The sequence below is a fragment of the Lepidochelys olivacea genome (assembly GCF_965140295.1).
Source record: "Lepidochelys olivacea isolate rLepOli2 genome assembly, chromosome: 14".
NCBI lineage: Eukaryota > Metazoa > Chordata > Testudines > Cheloniidae > Lepidochelys > Lepidochelys olivacea.
Window position 1 is genome coordinate 19,922,352 of NC_140424.1, and position 21,671 is coordinate 19,944,022.

The 21,671-nt window shown below is 39.0% G+C and overlaps 2 protein-coding genes across 9 annotated transcripts in view; one reads left to right on the forward strand and one right to left on the reverse strand.

Moving 5' to 3' along the window:
• TBCD (tubulin folding cofactor D) overlaps positions 1 to 14,755 on the forward strand; it is a 259,864-nt gene extending 245,109 nt beyond the window's left edge. For 3 of the 4 annotated variants that reach the window (XM_084646626.1, XM_084646625.1, XM_084646627.1), the window contains exons 38-41: positions 6,497 to 6,606; positions 9,703 to 9,787; positions 12,235 to 12,304; positions 14,118 to 14,755. In XM_084646626.1, the coding sequence (XP_084502752.1) occupies positions 6,497 to 6,606; positions 9,703 to 9,787; positions 12,235 to 12,261 (222 nt within the window). In that variant the 3' untranslated portion in view covers positions 12,262 to 12,304; positions 14,118 to 14,755. The remainder of the gene's footprint in view (positions 1 to 6,496; positions 6,607 to 9,702; positions 9,788 to 12,234; positions 12,305 to 14,117) is intronic. The other variant, XM_084646628.1, reaches the window with a different exon arrangement.
• Positions 14,107 to 21,671, reverse strand: part of B3GNTL1 (UDP-GlcNAc:betaGal beta-1,3-N-acetylglucosaminyltransferase like 1) — a 301,690-nt gene continuing 294,125 nt past the window's right edge. For 3 of the 5 annotated variants that reach the window (XM_084646629.1, XM_084646631.1, XM_084646632.1), the window contains 2 exons: positions 19,476 to 19,564; positions 14,107 to 14,244 (listed from right to left, as the gene is read on the reverse strand). In XM_084646629.1, the coding sequence (XP_084502755.1) occupies positions 19,484 to 19,564 (81 nt within the window). In that variant the 3' untranslated portion in view covers positions 14,107 to 14,244; positions 19,476 to 19,483. Of the gene's footprint in view, positions 14,245 to 14,616; positions 14,723 to 15,476; positions 15,511 to 19,475; positions 19,565 to 21,671 lie in introns of all 5 variants that reach the window. The other 2 variants (XR_014713947.1, XM_084646630.1) reach the window with 2 other exon arrangements.

Consider the following 21,671-nt stretch of genomic DNA (forward strand, 5'->3'; position numbering starts at 1 on the left):
ATAGGGACAAAACATCTCTAAGAACTCCAGTTAATATACAGTGTGACCGGGTCAGGCCAGATGGCTACAGGAGAGTAATAGAAGGCAGATCTATTAGTCCCAGGTTAATCACGTTCCTTTTCCCTGGGTAAGGTAACAAGGCAGTTCCAGAACAATCAGGAAGATGCTGGAACCAATTAAGGCAGACAGGCTCATTAGGACACCTGGAGCAAATTAAGAAGCTGCTAGAATCAATTAAGGCAAGCTAAAAAGGGCACCTGGTTTAAAAAGGACCTCACTTCAGACAGTGAGGGGTGCGCAAGGAGCTGAGAGTGAGAGGGTGTGCTGCTGGAGGACTGAGGAGTACAAATGCTATCTGGCATCAGGAGGAAGGTCCTGTGGTGAGGATACAGAAGGTGTTGGGAGGAGGCCATGGGGAAGTAGCCCAGGGAGTTGTAGCTGTCACACAGGTGTTACACGAAACACTATAGACAGCTGTGATCCACAGGGCCCTGGGCTGGAACCCGGAGTAGAGGGGGGGCCCGGGTTCCCCCCAACTCCCTATTGGATACAGGAGGAGTTGACCTGGACTGTGGGTCCCACCAGAGGGGAAGGTCCCTGGCATGTTCCCCGACCCACTAGGTGGACCAGCAAAGACTGTGGGGATTGTTCTCCTTCCTTTTCCCCATGCTGGCCAGTAATGAGGTTAGCTGAGTGAACGGCAGGTTTGAGCCACTAGCAAAAGTGGCCAAACTGAGGGCTGCCATGAAGTTAATAGGTGGCTCCTTGCATAGGTGCTGACTCTGGGGCTGGAGCTACAGGTGCCAACTTTCCACTGCTCAACCCCAGGCCCTGTCACCACTCCACACCTTACCCCAAGGCCCCCTCCCCTGAGCCTGCTGCACCCTTGCTCCTCCCCACTCCCTCCCAGAGCCTCCTGTATGCTGTGAAACAGCTGATCGCAAGGGGCAGTAGGCACTGGGAGGGAGGGGGAAGCGCTGATCAGCAGGGCTGCCAGCAGGCAGGAGGTGCTGGGGGGGTTAGTGGGGGGCTGCTGATGTATTACTGTGGCTCTTTGGCAATGTACATTGGTAAATTTTGGCTCCTTCTCCGGCTCAGGTTGGCCGCCCCTGCACTGCAGATTCAGTGAAGGAATACTAAGGGGCTAGAAAGTGAACATTCTAAAAATGCACTTTTGAATTCCAGAGTTACAAATTAATTACTATTCAGTCATTTCCAGTGCTTTTTTCATTACATAGTAGAAACTCCTAACAGACATCCTTTTAGATTCTATATAATTATTTAATTCTGTAGATAATTTTCAAAATGTGTTGGAGAATCCAAGGTCTCCACCTCAATTTAGCATTTAGATATGGATCTAGACCCACCCTCTGTCTGGGATATGTGTGTTGCACCTCCCTTCCCATATATCTTCATGAAGGCTTCAGATCTTTGGCATGCTGTAGGCAGTCCCTCTCCAAATTCTTTGTCTTTGATCATCTTCACAGAGTGGGGCCCAGTTCTCCTTCCTATCCTTTTTGTTTCCCAGTTGCTAAAGCCAATTTGGTGCAAGAATGAGCTGTCTTCCTCCCTCCCCCGCCCTTCTCTGGAGACAAAACTGGGATCTTTCCCAGACCAGAACTGCCCACCATGCTGCTTTCCTCTATGTGGTCCCTCCTCACCCAGCAAGGAAGAGCATACAGAAGATGAGCAGTCCTTCCAGGAGCCTCAGAAAGAGAACTTGGCCACAATTGCTCCCAGCAACTGTGGGACAGTTGCTCAGCTAGGGAAAAGGGACTCAGCGTCTGCTGAGTTGTTGGGGCCTTTGCATCCCCCACACCACCTAAGGCTCCCCTGGAACCTCTCTGCAAGAGCAGACAGGGCTATCTTCCTGGGTGGATTTGATTTAAATCAAATGGATTTAAATCACTAGTTAGGAAGACTCAATTTAATCATGGTTTTCTGCATAAAAGTGCATTCTTGTTGGTTGTTATAACCTTAATACATATTCTTCACAACTCAGAGATAGATGTAAGTTTCATTTTTAAGGTAAACACTAGACATTTTTAAAGTTATTTATTTTGAAAACTTTTCAGATTAGTTTTACAGCTATATCAAAAAATGAATGATTGTTTGGTTATTTCATTTACCAAAGATGATTGAAGCAGATATTTATGAAGTAATTGGGAGGTGAACTATCTCCAATTCAACAGGTTAATCATTAATATTTGGAGGATTTTCTTGCCATGCTGTTTTAGGAGGAGAACATCACCAAACAGACATTTAAATTGTTTTATTTAACTAAAACAACAACGTTATGTATTCTGGATTTTTTTCTTCAACAGCGAACATATAATATTTTAACAAAAAAAGCATATGAATTTTTGAATTTTGTTAAATATTCAAGTTTTTTAAAATCGTTTGTTTTTGTTAAAATTGTTTAACTAAAATAGTTAAATGAAATATTAAAAAAAAACCTTAAATAGACTGTCAGCCAAGTCAACATGAGAAACTTAAAATGTTGGCTTCTGCAGCTAACTCAGTTGTCTTCACCTTCATGTTCCTGTTTGTTCATAATCTGGAAAAGAAAAACAAGCTTTCCTACTTTTTCAGGTCCCAAACGATTTCTCAATTTGGAATGAATTAGTCCAAAGGAAGAAAATATTCTTTCTACACCGTCAGCAGAAGCTACTGCTGTTAAAAGTGAGATTATCACTTCAACAGTCTCTGAATCCAAGTGCTTAAGTGACTTCTACCAGTTCACTGGTGTGACTTTCTTTAAAACATCATCAGCAAACATATATTTCTTGAATGGTTCTCAAATTGGGTCTCTTTTTACAGCCTGTTGCCATTATAGGTTTTCCCTTCTAGTGAGAGAATGGAATGGTAGATCTCAAATCAATGAAGACGACACTCGGAAGGACCTCAAGACTTCCGGAATATGCTGCTCAAACAGTTCCACTTTTGTTTCTACTGCCTGTCCCTCCCTTCTCACATTTATCTCCAGACTACTACTTCTTGTCCAGATCTATTCCGCCCGCAACAATCTTGTATTCATTGAACTTTTTGAAACTTTGTACTTTTAGAGAGAGGTAAGAGATTGACTCTGTGTACACAAATTTGCAGAGGGACAATAGGGTTGAGGTCTATTATTTCTCACCTCCATATATATTTATTTAATTAAAACATTTTTGCTGTTAACAAGCATGTTATCTTTGGAGACACAAATCCACAGTTTGAGAAATGCAAAACTAAGCATCTCTGATGGTATATGCTAGACTGAGCATTGAGTCCCATTGGGTAGATCGAAAGATTAACCTAAATAATCTATACAGAAGCCCCTGGAACCCCATAAAATTGGGTCCCTAATCCATGAACTATTGGAGCTCACTTACAAAACTTTTCTTAAACATTACATGAATACATTGTCTCATATTATAGAATTAAAATTTATAATTCCTATTGCATGATGAGATATCTTTGAGCTATAATGTATCTTAATTAAAACTATCTTTAGATAGGTGTTTTCCGCAAAAAGCATTTTACCAAAAAAATCCAATTTAAATTAAAAAAATTGGATTTTTTTTATTTACTTTTTTTAAAATCAGGGTTGGAAGGGACCTCAGGAGATCATCTAGTCCAAATCCTTCTCAAAGCAGGACCAATCCCCAACTAAATCATCCTAGCCAGGGCTTTGTCAAGCCTGACCTTGAAAACTGCTAAGGAAGGAGATTCCACCACCTCCCTAGGTAACCCATTCCAGTGCTTCACCACCCTCCTAGTGAAAAAGTTTTTCCTAACATCGAACCTAAACCTCCCCAAGTGCAACTTGAGACCATTACTCCTTGTTCTGTCAATAGGTCCCCCTATATTTCCTCCACTTCGGACAGTTTGTGCTCAGAAACCCTCTGTGGGTTAAGACTCAAAGGGCAACACTGTCCTCAGAAAAAGGGACCAACATCCTGATTTAAAAAAAACTGGGAGAGAGGTGCAACCCCAATATCTCCAAGAGGGGAGAGGTCACTCCTAGAAAGGAAATGATCGGGCTGCCAACCTTCTGCTCAGGTTAATCGTCACATCTGTCATGACCTTCGTAATAAAAGTAAATAGACATAATTTTAATTTACCTCCTGAAAGTAAATTCATATGGCAACATTTCAAAATTTTAATTGCAGATCTGCAACTATACAATAAAGACACTCATCCAAGGACCTTTGGTGTAACTTTAAAATCCAAACAGTCCATACTAAATCTAATAATCCAAACCAACTCTAGTTAATTATGTATGTTAAATACAGTATAAGATGAGGATTTCAAAAGAACACACCTTTGGCCTAAGTCTGCTGCCATTGAAGATGATGGTCAAATTCTCATTGACTTCAATGGGAGCAGAATTAAACCAACAATGAGAACTTCTGAAACTTGTTCACACAGCTTGTATGTCAGTATGTTCATTATAATCCCATTTTTTAAATACCATATTAACGTATTATCAGTATCATCAGTAACTACCAAGGTTTCACCCATCTTACCTATTATCAGTTACCTATTTATCTCTCTGCAGATTTAGGTCCCCATTCAATATGGTACATGCCAAATTTTAAGCATATGAATTGTCCCATTGGCATCGAGTAGAACAACTCATGTGCTTAAAGTTAAGTACCCGCTTAGGTACTTTTCAGGTGCTATCTATGTATCTTCCTATAAAAACAAACTCCTTTTGAAACATAATGTTTAAAAACAACAACCCCAAAACAATACTTAGCAGTAAAAGTTGAATATAAGCTGAAATTTGGCTTACAAAATCTTAAGCCCAGGGTGATCTAAAAAAAATAAATAAATCAGTTTAGACTGTTTTAAACTGATGAGGTTAATAATATTCAAGTGTAATCTTGTGTGTCATAACTCCAAAGTGACTTAAATTTTGAAGAACAAATTTTACTACTTTTGCTATTTTCAAGAATACAGTCATCCAAATAATTTAAAATAAGAAGTTTCATACTGTGTTTGCACAGGAAGTAGTTTTCATAAGTAATATTACTACATATGGTTAATGTACCTTCCAAAATCTATATTTATAGTACATGGTATATGGTGATATAACAATTGTAAAGTAGCCATTATAATCTGTTGTGTAAATAATATATGATTTTAAAATGTTTTAAATAGTATTTACATGGTAACCCAAACTACCATATTGCAATAACACTGTCATATTCCCATGAGAGAGTATTTTGTGGCCTCTAGTTAATCAATATTTAAATAAGTGCAGAAATCCTTCTGCTTAAACACTGAGGTTGTTACAGAAGTCAAAAGTGAAGAAATCCAAATTTCTTTCAAATTGCATCCTTCCGTTTTTGTTCTCTGCCCTGAGAGGTGCCAGAGTAGATGGATGAGGGAACCAGGCTGGCATAAAGGGAGTCATTTGGACCTTACGCATACCAGGAGATAGGGACTGACTGTTGCAGGGATCTCCAGGTGCCTTGATCAATGCTTGGATTTCATTGATGAAGCAAGGCAGTGTGTGTTGAATAGATACTGGATGGAGCAGATTGGGAAGCATCACCTATTGCAATAATTACTTCCAAACAAGCTGGGAGGCTCCCTGTCTTCTGTAGTAAAAAATAAGGGATTTATGGTTCTGAACAGTTAGATTATCTAAAAATGTATTGTCTTTCTAGACTGTTTGTTGTGTATTTGGCTAATTTGTCCACAACTAAGTATATACCAGCACAGAATAGAAGGCAAATAATATGAACCTTTCTTTGGGTGCCCTAAAAGTAAGTGTATCTGTCTGTACAGTAGTGCCCTACAACACTGCATGAAAATTGCGTGCTAGAGAAGAACATGATATATTCTACAATGAATAAGTGAATATGCATCTATAGAATATAACGCTCAGAATTTTAAGCCACATTTTGAGGAACCACAGGGAACATTAAGGAGACATTTTCTTAAGAAAATCCAAAGTATATTGTTTGTTCTGCCAAAAAATGCCTGTATGACTCATCTCTCTCTACCTTAGCATTCCTGTTTGTAAAATCAGGGATGTACTTTTCTGCCTCATATATTTGTTGTGAGGGTACTATTTGTAAAGCACATTGCAATTCTTTAGCATCTTCCATCTGAGGAGCTCAAAGTATTAAAGTAGAACATAAATCATCAAATAGCCATCTCTGAATAAGTGATTTCATCTTAGGCGCGCCACACATTTAATAAACATTACACTCACAACACTTCTTTGAGATACAGAAGAAATGCTATAATATCCATTTTAGAGATGTTCAAACTGCAGCATGGAGGTGAAGTCACTTTCCCCAGGTTCCACAGCATATCACTGGCAGACTCGGGAATATCACTCCCAGTTCTGCATTCTGAACATTATACCACTTCTTCCACTAAAGTATTCTGAAAGTACTGTGCATAACAACTGTAAATAACATGTAGCTCTTAAGTAGCAGTCTGGATAATTTCACTGTTTTCAGCAACTGTAAATTCTCTCTCTCCCCTTCTCTAGATAAGGAAAACAACAGCCAGTCAAGTGTATGAAATGTTGATAACCTACAGTGATATTGTTGATCCTGATATTCTGGATGAGGTCATGACAGTACTTAGTGATACCAACTGGTAAGTGAATTCATTGTCCGAGAAATGTTTAAAAATAAGGCCAATTTTAATAATTCTCATATCTATGAAATTTTTGTTCATGAGGAAAAGTGGAAAAGGAACTATAAATGACGTGACATCTTTAGCAAGATCCACTTATCGCTTTAAACAAGTTTTTAGGCCAAAAAGGGTATTGCTGAAAGGGATCTTCCTGCCTTGCAAGCTTGTATATTGTATATCATATATTGGTGGTAAATAAAGGTGCTGTGGTTTTATTTTTACTTGTCCAATGGTGTTTACTAAAATACCCATAATTTCTAATAAAGAAAAAGGGGAGGAAGTCCTGGAAGTTTGTTGTGATTCCACAATGCATTTCTTTTGTGTAACAGACAAACCTCAATTGCAGACACGTTTTCTTGGCATTCTTGAGCACTTCCAGTATTCTGAGAAAGGGTGGTATGTGGGCAAAGAGTTGAAAAGTGTCATAATGAGAAGAATTACTCCTATTTTCCTATGAAATATAGGTTTCAGAAATGTTGAAACCTCCTTCAAACAAATATTCTGAAATAGAGTAGTCTGACATTCCCCAGTGGAACTTTCATATTGTAGTATTAATTAAATAATACAATTTAAACTACCTTCTGGTGTCTTTGTCATTAAACCTCTTCTGGAAAGAAGGCCTGGCATGCAATTGTGAATTAATATAGCTAAATGTACCACAACTACTTGCCAGAATTTTGAGTAATTTCTATTTCTCTTTTCGAAGAACTCTTTTATCAAATGCTCTGCTGTAATGGCAACATTGTCTTGTCCATGCCAGGTGCAGTGGGTTATCACTGACCCAAAGGTATTAAAATGTCAGTCAGAGGTAGTGTGGGCTCAGTTTCTGGTTGTAGTCTTTCACTTGAAATTCACCTAGTGGTGAAAAAAAGGACTTTTAGCAGTCTTACACACAACAAAATAACAGAACAGAAACACGACTATAGGAAAACTGAATGCTATAAGAACTGCTGATTATATTTATGCCTAAATGTTCATTTTTTCACAGCTTTACTTAGTGTTGCATTATGAGCCTGAAATATGAATCATTAGGCGAGAGAGACTCTGATTATATAGTTCTAGATCCACAGAGGATGTAGCATAGGTGTTTTAAAGGTCTCACTGCTTAAAAGATAAATTAGTTCATTTTTTGACTACCCTTTTTGATGCCCTTTTCCTTACCAGTATTTTCTTAGTTCTGTGAATGCAACAAGTTATGTTCTAATCATTGTATTACAATAGATGTGTTCATGACTTAAACATTTCCAAACTTTCCCTTTTTCGTGAATTTTGTTGTCTTCAAGGAACAAGTAGACTTAGGACATGCTTTCACAGTTTCTCTGAAGCCATGTAAAAACACATTGGCATTAGTCACTGATTTTGAATAATTGTTCTGCATGAACTTAAGTGGAATTTCCATTTGGACAGCTTGTTTTTGGCAAACTAAACAGTGCTGGATCTGAAACTCTGGGGAATTATTTTATGCCACAGTTTAATCTCATTCTGCTCTGAAATTCCTGACTGGTGATAGATTTTAAAGTAAATGATGTGTCGTGTTTGTTTAAAGGCTGTCAGTATAATGATTGGCTGCTACTACTTTTCTTAATCTTTCAGTACAGAATTAGAACAGCTATATGAGCTTTTCTCAGATTTGCAGAATCTATTTCTTTTCAGTCTTATGTCTTACATTACCACATGAACTCTACAATTAAAATAATTTGTTTCCACAAACTTTTGAAATTGCTCCTCTTGTGTTAATATCTTTCAGTGCTCACTCAGAAAGTTAAAGGTTGTTTAGCTATTTTGGCATTAAATCCCTCTTTCATCTCCATAAATTGTGAAGAAGGGAGGGAGCAGTGGCTGTTGCTATATCATATACAGAACAAGTTCAGAAATAATGCTGAGACAAGCAACTGGTTTGAGAACAGTGTTGTTTGTATGGTAGATTCCTCCTTCTTAATTTGTCACTGAAGTAATCAAATGAAAAGAGGAATATTTAAATCAAAATCACTATGGAAAATATGGTGGTTACAGGCCTGGTCTTAAATTAGTCAGCCATCAGAACCCTGCCCTGTACTCACTAAAATTATGCGGCTGCCTGCCTGTTCTATTCTCTGTTGGTCCAGTGCTTAGTATACACCCCAAATTCAAATACAAGTCTAATACTTTGAGATTTAAGATAGAGTTCTAGATCACTTGAAATGTGATTGTTTCACCTGGGGAGACTTGGTAGATAAAGCAGTTGATGAATGTAATGTTTATTAAAGAAGACTTATGACACCTTGCATGGGATCATCAAGAGTATGTTAAAATTCTCAGACGCTCTGGGCACTACAGGAAGGGCTTTATACTTCTGAATTAAAATAAATCTGTGTTGACAGCAGGAAGCTGAACCAGCCTCAAATATTTTGGTTAAAAAGACCATAACCAGGATATGCATATTTGAAATATTCTCCCTGTTAGAACCACCGTGGGTTTAGAGTACAATTGTTGAATTTATAATATAACAAAATGTGCCTTTTGTTTTGGCTCAGAGCACGTTTGCAACTTGCCAAAGTTGTCACGTATCTTTCAAAAAGGCCAGAGGTATTCAACATTTAGATTGTATGTATCCTTTTCTGTAGTACTGGAATCAGTGTGGTCCTCCCCAGAGAATTAATTGGGTATGGGACTCTATGTACCATGGCTACCTTTACAAAATCAAAATTATGTACATGGTTGTGTCAGAGGTACCAAAGGTTTCCCTTTATTTTAGACTCGGAAATGCCTGCAGTATCGAATAATCAGTTGGGGACAATGACACTTCTAACAGACATACTGTAAAGAGTCCTCTGGTTTAATGTAGTGCAGTAAAAATGTTATACTTTTTTTGTATCAATCAAATAAGAATTTATTAAGAGTAAATATGTTTCACTATACTTTGATGCTATTTAATGTTTAACTGTATTTTTAATATAGTATCCTTTCAACTGTTCATTAAGCTGTTCTTTTCATTGCATGTTACAAATTTAGTCACGAAAATTATTTTCTTTCTGGAAAGCATGAACATTAAAAGAAATTCTCTTGTCTTGGTTATAGGGATGCTGAATTACCACTAGTGAGAGAGAAGCGCAACTATCTCTGTGACCTAATGAAAGTGCCGAAACCGCAACTAGTGTCCAAGGTAGAGTGTGGGGTTTTTGCTATAGAATTTTCCTGAAGGAACAAAAAAAAGCATCAGTTATTTTACTAAATATCCTGTACTTGTTAATGACATCTAGAAATCCAAGACCCATGGGATTGTGCTAGAGATAAGTACAGAATGTATGGAGTTGTCTAAAACAGTTTTTATAAAACCCTCCAATCCCATTCCTTGAAAACATTCCAGACTTCTGGTGCAAAGCTCAACTTACTGAGACAATGCAAGCATGAAATAATGTAGCACAGATGCCTGTGTGTACAGTGTGTGTGTCTGTGTTTTGTGGAAAAGAATGGTAAGAATTTCCCCTTCAAATTTAATAGCAAAACTAAAATTCCATGACTTATGTGACTTCCTATACATTGATTCTGCATTTAGGATAGAAACGGTATTGAAAGATTCAGGAAAGTTACATTCTAAACCCTAATAATAAATAAAGTACTCCTGAGAAGTGACAACATGTAACCTTAGGAAAGAATTTCCTTACTCAGTTTAATATACACATGGTGGGCCTGATTTGCAGAAGTATGCAGCATGAAGCCAGCGCAGTTTTGAGTACAGCTCATTCTCCACAGGAGGAGAACTCTGTTTTGATCACCGTGCCTCTAAGCCAGAGAAGCATGAGAGAGGTTCTTTTCCTCCAGATATGCAAGACAATGAGGAGGAAGATGTTGGCCACCAGGATAAGCAGGCTAACTAATACCAAGGACAAATATTAAATACACTTGTCCTCCCCCTTCATTCTTTCTTTATGCAAATTGTTAGGAAGGCATGGAAAATGGTTCAGGTGGCAGGTCCCGAAATTCTACAGTCACCCAAAGCCAAACTCTTCACTGTCTAAACTTGATGCAACAGGTAATTCCTGCAGAGGGAGTTTACTTACTAAAGGACCCTGCAGGCACAAAGAGAGATGCCATTCTTAAAACAGATTTCACAGCCACTTCAGCAGCCCTACTGTCACTAGCAAGCAAGCACATGCTTGCTAATGCTACAGTGTCCTGCTGTGATGAACTAAAAACCTCTACCTTCAGAACAAAGAACTCAGACTGATACCTAAAGAAATACCAGTAGCTGCTGCATTCATAAAAAGATGATGCATGGACTCTCAGTTGTCCTGGCCCTAACTCTGACTTAAGCCCTGACAAGTGTAAAATTTATCTGTATCTCAAAAGTCTTAGTTGGAATCCCATTAATGGAGAAGCTTGATAAGATGGTAACCGATTATATGAACAAAGTATTAACTTTCTACTCCTGTGGGATCAGACACAGACAGGGGGCAGAATCTCATTTCAGCCCTACTCACAGCAAAAGTACCAGAGTAGAGATTCTTCCTGTTCCAGGAGAAACACCTGGGCTCAGAGTCCCATAAAATCCAAACCTTTCTTCCCGTTTGAACACAGTGACTGAGATAGGGCCTGCTTCCCTTCAAAAATAGGACCCAGGTTAGGATATCCTGTGTTGCAGGCATCAGATTTCAATCTGGTTCACAGAGGTGATAGTGTAAGATGAATATTATCTGGAGCTCCAGGCGCTGCAGCTTCAAGAGATGAGAAACAAACCACACCAAAAGCACTAGAGTTTGTCCCTTAAGGCACCTCCAGGGCTCTCTTCCATCATCATTGAAGAAAGGTATCGGCAAGAGTATGAACAGCCTGATGAAGAAAACAAATTTCAGGACTATTGTAGTCTTTCTGGAAGGTCTAGCAGAAATTTACCTGCATATTCCAGTGAGATTCTCAAATAGGGTGGAATACCCATTGGGACGTATACTTGGAGAAGTATAGGTAATGGTTCTGAACAAAAGTAATCCAGCCAAAATATAAAGGTGAGGTGGCTCATCAGAAGGGAGGGATAGCTCAGTGGTTTGAGCATTGGCCTGCTAAACCTAGGATTGTGAGTTCAATCCTTGAGGGGGCCATTTAGGATCTGGGACAAAAATTGGGGATTGGTCCTGCCTTGAGCAGGGGGTTGGACTAGATGACTTCCTGAGGTCCCTTCCAGCCCTGATATTGTATGATTCTGTGATCAGGGAAGCGGACCAAAATTGTTGGGACTAGACTCTAGCTCATAGATAGTCAAATCTCTCCTCTCCCACCTTCAACTATTGAGAAGATCAGGGTGCACCAAGAATGCTGGGATACCCAGACCTAGTTCAGCTTCCAGAGAGGTCTCCACTTCATTTTCCCAACTGGCAGGATTTCCTACACCAGAGCTGTCTGCTGCATCTCATTGCAGACAGCTAGGTTTTTAAGACTTGCAGGTTCTCCACCTCTTTTACCTGTGTGAGACTGGAGACAAAATTCTGTCACTTCAGTATTGCAAGGTCAGAGCAGTGAGCAGGCTCTCAATCTTTCCAGACTACCATACCCCTTTCAGGAATCTGATTTGTCTTGCATACTTAAACTACTTGTTTTCAAAATCTTCATTCTCAGATACTACCCATAATGCATCTTCTGTGAGGACACACGGCTGGTCTTAATCTCGAGTACAGATGGCTCTAGGGTAATTCTTCTTTTGTTTTTTCCAAAGTCTAACACCAAAAGAAAAAGCACGGCCTGTGGCAGATGTGAGAAGAGCAGTTCAAGTATTCCTTAGTAGAATCAATTAGCTTAGTAAAACATCATTTTTATTCTTCTCCCTATAAGTTCCATGCATGTGCTTGAAAGTATCTAAAATCATCCATTCTTAGGTAGATTCAATAGCGTTGCTGAAGCACATTCATCAGCAGAAGAAGCTGGCGCCTACTCAACGCTTCCATGATCAGCAGCCAGAACAAAAATCTGTAAAATGGCTACCTGGTCATCCATCATCACCTCACATACTTGACTCTTCTTCAGAAGAAAAATGTCAGCAGGAGGATGCTCTCAGCTATGGATTTAAAATTGTTACCCTTTCCCAAGTAGTGTTAATCTTTCTTTTGTCCCATTTGTCATTCCATCCCTTCGTCCCAGACTGGGGGAAAGATTGTGATACAGAAATATGCTAAAATGGGGCAAACTGTGGGAAGTAAGGATTTGCTGTTAATTTATACTTAATCTTTTACTTAAAATGCAGCATTTCCCCCACAGTTTTGGAGGTATTCATACTGGTAAAAGAGTTGTGGCCAACCCCTGGAACATCAGATAAGATTTAACTGCCTCTGGTGTTTGTAAGTAGAGATACAACCCAAGTGTGTTGAGCTGTAAGAAGCCAGGTTCCGAAAGGAAATTATCATGTAACACATTAAGTCACAAAACCAGTTATTTGTTTTGTTCTGAAAACATTGATAGTAAAAGGGCCAAGAAAACCAGCTGCTGAAGTGATTCTTACTCCCCTGATATACATTTAGTTAATTTGTACAGCAACCAGAACAGATAAAGAAAAATTCTTAACGTTCTCATCTGGTAAATCACTCTTGTTTAAGTGAAAGCTAAACTTGTGAGTGCTGGTGTTTTAATGAATTGGGAGATTAAGAATCTTGTTTTACTATCAGTGTTGACTGCTCTTTGCTTCATAAATGTTATGATTAAGCATTTCAAAATGTAGAGGGTATAAGAAAATTGTCTTGATAGCCAGGTGAGTTTTAAACACTTGGAGACTCATATGAAAGATTGGAAAGAAAAGTGAACCCTCCCCTTTGATAATACGAGGCACCTAATGTGTACATATGTCTGGGGAAAAATTATTGCAAATACTGTAATGCGAATCTTTCCTTTAGTATCCCATCAAAGTCAGTAAAGTTACAGGGCAGAATTTGGTGCTTTACTACTTCCTCCTCCTCCTCCTTATGTTTTCTAGCAATGCTAATTAAACACTTGCAGAAATAAAAATAGCCTTGCAGTTTACTTGAAAACTTCTATTTGTTCTAGCTAGTATTAAAGAATGACAATCCCACTTGCAATCCTACTGTGTATTATCAGTGGAGGAGTTTCTCAGCAGTTAAATCCAGTGGCACAAACATTTTTCCGTAGGGATGCGGGGTGTATGAGAGAAAATACACAGCACACTCTACCTTTCTCTGAGAGCTCGCCTCATAAAAGTAGAGGAAAAATACAAACATGATTAGATAAAACCAGGCATAACATTTGAATACAAGCCACTTGAACTTTATTTATCTTTTTGAAAAACATGTGTCAGTTGAATCAACATTTAAAATATTATTCATCTGTTTTTTCTTTTAAATCTAGCAGTTGTGATATTTACCATCTGTTAAAATGCAATTTACTTTTAAAACAAAGTCCTATTTTCCTTTAATTGATAACATGCATTCAGTTATTAGTTGGATTAAAAGTAACTGAGTACCCTAAGTTCTTCTTTTTTTGTTTCCTGTATGTAGAGTGCAGCATAGTAAAGCAGTCAGTGTTCTCTGTTGCTTTGAAAACTGAAGCTCTCTGGCACTTGCGTCATGAAGGAGGAAGTGATCTGTGCTGTGGCATCTTGATAAAGTGGAGTCTCAGACTGAGCTACAAAATATGATTAACAAAATTAACATAAAGAGTGAAAAAGCAGCCTGTTTATCTGTCAGTATCTCTGACCACAATATAAAGGCAACAAAGGTCCATTATGTTTTCAGTTCTTAAATTTGTTATCTGTAGCCACAAGATGGCAGTTTGTCCTCATGATCGTTGTCATAATTGAGGTGCTTTTGAATGCCAGTGTCTTGCATTCCCCTTATAAAACCTGAATTAGTGTGTCTCCTCTAAAATCATTGAGCTTGTCCTGGTGTATTAACCATTTACAGTTGTGGCTAATGCTTGTGGTCAAGACAAATATTTAAGATAATGTAACAATTCAGAGTGGCAATACTTAATGGTAATTAAATCTTTCATCGTTACCTTCAGGTAATACCTCTCTCAATAAACTGTTCTTTTATTGCCTTCAGCCCTGACTTACTGTCTGCAAGCAAAAGCAGACAATCTTCGTTCTGGGTAAGGTCAAAGCCTAAAATAAACAGAGACTGTTGAATAGTGTAAATGAGTGGTGACTTTGTGTTATAAGCTAGAGTTCCAGAGACATCAAGCAGAACCTCACTTTTCCCTCACTCTGAGGAGTACAGAGGTGATAGGTCAGTGCTTCAGCCAATGCCCTTACTGTTAGCAATTTTTAAAAATCAATCATCTGTTATCAGCTAGTCACATTTGCCCTCAGCAGCCCCCTGGGCCTCTAAAATAGATCAGTGATTGCAGGATAGTACAGGTAAACCTTTTTATTGGTTGTTTCATGTAAACTCCACCCCCTTCATGTATGTATTACAACAATTTATAGTAGATTATGCAAATTTATGAGCATGAAGAGCCAAATTCAGAGATGCCATGGTTATCAGGTAGAATAACCACATTTATTGTTCACTTTGTGAATATCAGAAATGGTTCTTTTTGAACATTTGTTCAATTTTAAAAAACTCTTGTTTGTTGCGACAAGCTGCAGTTCTCCAATTAACGTAACGTCCACATAAGTGCTCACACATCCAAGAACCTGGCCAGCTCTTATGAAAAACTAACACCTGCTTGTTTTTAACTTAATGTTCAAAAATTAATTCCACAAAACAAGCATTACAACATACTAAAATAAACTCTCAGTATTGGTGCAAACCAACTGTTTATCTCCAGTATACATGCAGCACAATCAGTGTTTTAAAAAATTAACTGTATAGCTGTGTCTGCACAGGTAATTAAAATAAGAACTGAGGTCTCACCAAGCCATGATTCTAGTGTTGGTAACATAGTGACCTGAAAGTGGATGAGAAAGGACCAGTGTTAAATGATGATACCACTAGCAATTTGAAACGGGCGTGACAGCGCTTGAAAATAGACAGCCCCATTGTTCTTCTGAGTGCAGGCACAGGACACTGAAAGTGATGAACTACATTAGTCTCTGTACAGAGTGAATCGATTCATTCCGCATTTTCAAAACCAAAATTGCAACCAGTCATTCTCCATAAAGAGGCACCTAATAAGAAATTATACAACAGCTGATTTTTTTTCCTCCAGAAAGGCCAACTATAAAAACCCATAACTTAACTGCATTTGACATTGAGGAAACCTACCCCTACTGTATAGTGAAGTAAGAGTGAGTGACAGGATAAGCATTTGTAGGATGCTTTGCTCCAACAGAGGGGGTGTGGAAACTGATTTTTAAGCTTATCTGACATACAACAGGATAGCACAGGCTCTTTTAGTATGCTATATAAACCCATTCAATTCTGTCTCTAGAGTCACAAGGGAAGTTCATTATATGAATGATTTTCAACAAGTGTATTAAATAGTTTTCTTCCTGAAGCAGAAGGGAAGGAGAAATATCCAAAAGCTAAGGTGGCAAGATTTTCAATTTTGCACAAGTGAACAAGCCCAGAAAATAGCTTCATACCAAAATGACTTAGGGCTAGATCTCAAGTACATACACGCTGCAAAGAAATGGCCCACTACCCTTGAGGACCTATCTTCACAGGTGTAGGAATGGCTCACACCTCAAATGCCACTCCTTATAGAAGGTGGCTGTGTAGCTTGTAGAACAGAGGTTTTCAAACAGTGGGGTGAATCCCCAGAGGACCGTTCCAGAGGGCGAGCGGCCATGATACGTAGCTTGGGCTTCAGCGAAGCATAGCAGGGCTCAAGGAGGGAATGGAACCTCCATATCCTGACTCACCTCTTTTTGTCTGGATTGGGGGATCGGGGGGCCGTAACACAAAATTTTAATTCCAGGGGGGCAACTCAAAAAGTTTGGAAACTGCTGTTATGTTGTATAATCACTGTTTGAATTGTACCAGCTGAAGATGATGATTGACTGTAAGAATAACTTTGTGGCCCAGTTTGGCAGGTGGCTGTATAAACCTGACATGGTTCCTTTTCTTTCCAAGTAGACTCAAACCACCTATACTACTACTGTTTCATTACCAATGCTCATCCTGGCACTCCCATTCTTAGAATGGGACATTTTTTTTTTGAAGATTTGCTATAGGGTACGTTCCAAAGTAGGAGTGTGAGCTGTGGCTCAAGGTCAAAATGAATAAAGCTCCAGTGGAATCCCCACACTGGCAGAAGCTTTAGTTTTATAAAGATTGTGGTATAAAAATATTCAATCAACATACAAAAAACAATCATATGAAACTCAAATGAGAAATACCCTCTGTGCTATGAACCTCAGCATTGTATCTTAAAGGTAATATTCCTGAAATGGGGTTAGCTTCACAGCCATGCAGCACAACACCCTGTATTAATCCACAAAACAGGTATGACATGGAAAATGATAGGACAAAGTACCCAATCCTGAACAGGACCCACCTATATGAGTGACAAACTTGGTCTCCATAGGTCTCACAATTGTTAGCTTTGCTGAGATTACCAAGTCTGGTCCCAATGGAAATTCAATGAATAGACACCAATCTGCTGCAGCATAATAGTTAGGGATGCTGCTAACTGGAGTGAGATCAAAACAAAGCCACTACTAAAGCAGGCTGGCTTTAAAATGGCCACTTAGAGCCAGATTTTCAAAAGAGCTCAGTAGCCAATATGCTTTTAAATAATATGCAGGTACGGAGATCTTTTGCGCAGTCACCTATATATCAGTGGGATGAGTATAAAAATTGAGCCATTTCATCTCTCTATGAGAAACTGACAATGCAAAATTCTAGCGACGGGATCACCATCTCTTTAAAATCTAGGCCTGAGGGGTTTAAGTTACCAATCCCCTGGTCTGAGAGGCCACCACCACCGGTTTATGCGCTATTCTAGAAAGAAAGCTGCAGCCACTTTTTTCATATAAATACTACATTCTGAGCAGCAAAGGATAAACACTGTGAGTTTATAACAGCCTTTTCCTCTGCTTCTAGCTGGTTGGCAAAAGCTGCAATTTCAGGCTCTTTTACATGTAAATGGGAAATCAGAAATATTTACCAGAAGCACAGAACATGATCAGCAACTGGGGAGGGCAATGAAATGGTGGTCTCAGTATTGATAATCTATACATGGAATGGGGTCCTGGGAACAAGAGTGAAGTGATGCACGTGATTCAATTCAAAACAGGATATGCATGCAAGTAGCAGGGAAATGGAGACGCAGGCTCAAAGTTACAGGCCTCTTTTCTGAAAGGAGCCATTATTAACCAGGGGTTTTTGAGGTGGGGAGGCACTCTTCTCCACACAGATTTTATAATTTAATTCTGCACAGCTGGTCAAGGAAGCAAAGGCAGCAGTACCCTTTTACTAAACAGAGTGACAGCACTTGCTGGAATTCTTTAGAATTTAAACTTAGTATATTTTTGTAATAAATTTGAGTATATTGATGGTATAACATACAGCTTGATAGGGAATGGCTCTGGATACTGCGAGCCATTTCACCAGCTCAGACCAACTACCATTCAAATAGGTAGGCAACACTTCTTGTCCAGCCTAGTATCATGCAGACAGAGAAAAAAAAGTCAAAAGATAGCATCTACTGTACGGCCCCTCAATGCTATGCCATTCTCAGGCTGTCAAAATCACCCAACAAACAAGAAAGATGAACACAAAAGATAAAGATACTGATAAAGGAACAACAGTAACTAAGACAACTCTTTATTATGTGGTTAAATAAGTAGCGTAACTAGCAACCAAAATATCTGTTACTTAACCAGAGTAGAGATTTTCCAAAATAATTAGTGATTTTAGGTGGCCTACTTTATAAAGCTTAGACCCCTTTAAGGTTTTTTAAGTGCTACACAATTAGAACCAGACCTGTCTACTGTGTCAAGTTGGGCCCCCAGAATTACTAGGTAAGGTAAATTACCTCTTCATTATGTTAATTCACATCTAATAAACCACTAAGTGGCATCTTTCACTTGAGGGATAGTCTAAAGCAGAAGCTGATCTGAGGTTTAGTTCGTTCTTGAGCAAAGTTATAACTTGAGGTACTCAGTGCAAGAAAAACATTACTTCTGTGTTAGCAAAAATCTACCTATTTTTAAGCATACACAATAGGAGGCTGAGTGAAAGCTCTGAGCATCTATATACGTTATCCTCTGGCTTCCATATCAGTTCCCATATACACTATACTCCTAACACGCCTGAATCACAGGGATGCCATAATTTAGGGCCTCTTTAATCCCTCAGCACTAGCAGTTCACATAGATACAAAGCAGTAATGCAAAGATTTTACCTCAGGAAACAACAGCTGCTGTTGTCAGTAGCAGGAGATTAACCAACTCCAGGGAATGGCGTGGGGCCCCTGACCACTCTGGACAGAACCTGAGTCACCAAGGTCTCTAAACACTTTCATTGTTGTGAACATTTAAACTGATGTGTACATTTTGTTTGATATGGCTGTAATGTTTCCTTATGGTAGCAGCTTGCTCTGTAATCTAATGGATAGTACTGGATGGGCTACTTACACCAAGAGTATAAGCAGCAGTAACTAATTTTGTATACTTAAAATTAGCAACAAATATAGCACATTTCACTATTGTTTTTGTGATAATAAGCAGGAAGAATCACAATTATAAACTGACTACTAAGCCAGTAATGTGCCATATTAACAACTGGTAAATATAGATATCAAAAGTATAGTTTTATCCTGCCTTTAGAAAAGAATACATGATCAGAAGAAATACACTGGGTGAAGTTCAAATTACTAACTATAAAACCTAACCCTCTCTGGACACAGTTTTGTTTTTAACATACACATCGCTCATGATATATAAAGCACCAATTTCAGTGCTGTACCTCAGTGTTCAGCTGAAATGATGATAATCCAGTCCCTCTTTCAAATCTAGTGTGTTCAAGTTTTCTTCAAATGCTCCACCTGTCAGATCCTGTGGGATGAGAGACAGCATTAGTTCATTCAGGTGAAATGAAGAAAAGCCCAGTTGTTGATCTAAAAATTAATAAAAGAAGAGTTGAGAAATCTATCTGTGCATACATCCCCCCACCCTTCTAAAATTATTGCATTAGTTTAGAAACTCATGAGCCTAGACAGCTTATTTCCAGAGAATAGAGAAAGCTTTAAAAAAAAAAAGTTTTACTTGTATCTCTGCGTTCAGAGTCTGGTTTGTTCTTTCCTTCCCGAACTGGTCATGTTCCGGATCAACCCCGAAGGCACCCCCCCACCAACCCCTGGAAACAAAAAACCTTGTAGCTCCAGAGAGAAATACTGGCAGCTTTCAGACTCTCTTTTCATCCTCAGCTCATGGGGTGAAAGCCGGCATGTTCAAGAACTTTTCCAAGCTAGCCCAGGGGGGATGGTCACCAGTTCAGACTGGTGGCAAACAGCTCATTCTAACTGCTAAGCACAGAATAGGTTTGCACTGAAATCAGCTCTGCAGAGGACTATGTGTGAGTGCTTTTTTTAAGTACATGCATTTTAAGAGACTGGAACGAGGATGCTATTTAACAAAATAGTAATAATTGTGGATTTTGCATAATGATGTGCTTGTCTGATGCAATACACCTTTCATCAAGCAACTGGCATATTAACCATAGTTACAGGTGTTTCCTTCAAATCCTTTTTACTGTCTGGACAGAAACTTTGTATTTTTGTTCCACGCACAAAATTGCAAGGCAGTGATACAGACTCAAGTGGAATAGTGATGTCATTAGGTAAACATGCCAACCTTAGCATTTCTGATGTGATACTTCGCCCTCCTATAGTCTTTAATTTCACAAATCTTTAAGCTCTTCATAAATAATTTATTAATCATGACAATACCCTATGATGTAGGTAAGGGATAAGCCAGGATTGCTGCAGCCTCCCTTTGAGTGAAACACAGCAGCTGTGTTAAGGGCTTTAACAACACACACCACCACTACGAAATCGTACAGGAAAGAAGTAAAGCATAATATGTACAATGAAACAGCCGGAAGAATTCGGGAGGCAGAATGTTCAACTGTCCTGGTCAAAATCTAATGAAAAAAATTGCTGCAGGATCTTTAATGACCACAAACTATCTGAACCTCAGCTTTACTTCTCACCCAGCTGAGGGCATCTCCTGCTTCCCATATCACTGAGGGGCAGTCAAGGAAGAGTGACATTAACAGAATCTCTTACAAACATGACTTCTCATAGCATATAAGTGTTCCCTGGAGATCTCCCATTCAAGCAGTGAACTGCCCTATTCCTGCTTTAGCACATGAGATGTGAGAATGCTAACAAAAGGATCCAAGCAGTGCTAATGTCATGTCTACAATCTGGATCATTACTGCCTTTGGGGAAATAAATGTTGGATTCTGTGAGCATCAATAAAGCGGTGTTACTCCTCCTTCCATGCTCCTCCACTTCTCAGAGGGTCAGGTTTGTGGTTCTGACTTTTTAAAGAACAACTCTTCATTCTTTCTCCTGCTTGAGCTGACAGATGAAAGGAAACATCTGCAGGCACATTGCTTCAGACCTCAAACCCACTCCAGCGAACTGTGCCTCAAAATCATATGGCTTTAATTACCTTTTTTCATTCTTCCACTTTAGCCTGCACGGCAAAAAGTATCGAGAAAGCTGCTGCAGCACCATTTCAGCAACATGGTAACCACAAGCCCTAATGCTAGTATTTATTGAACTCTGATGCTTTCTGTGCCTGAGAGTAATATAGTAGTAACTAATACATAATTTACATAGCACCTTTCATCCCAAAAGAGTCTAAAGCAATTTACAAAGTGCTCAACAAAATACCTAAGTAGGGTATAGGTCACTCACCACCCAAACACTGCTAGCTCTGGGGCAGAATGTGGCAGCTGGACACAGCAACACTAAACCATTTAGGACAGGAAGTACAGACTATCACACCCAGCTGGAAATGTGAAATAAAATGAAATGTGGCTATTTACACATGGACACTAAACACAGAATCTGCAGACTTCAGAAGTGAGAAGCTTTTTTTCAAGGAAGTCCTTGCTTTACAAAAACAACGCCCAATTGCTCAAAACGGTTTG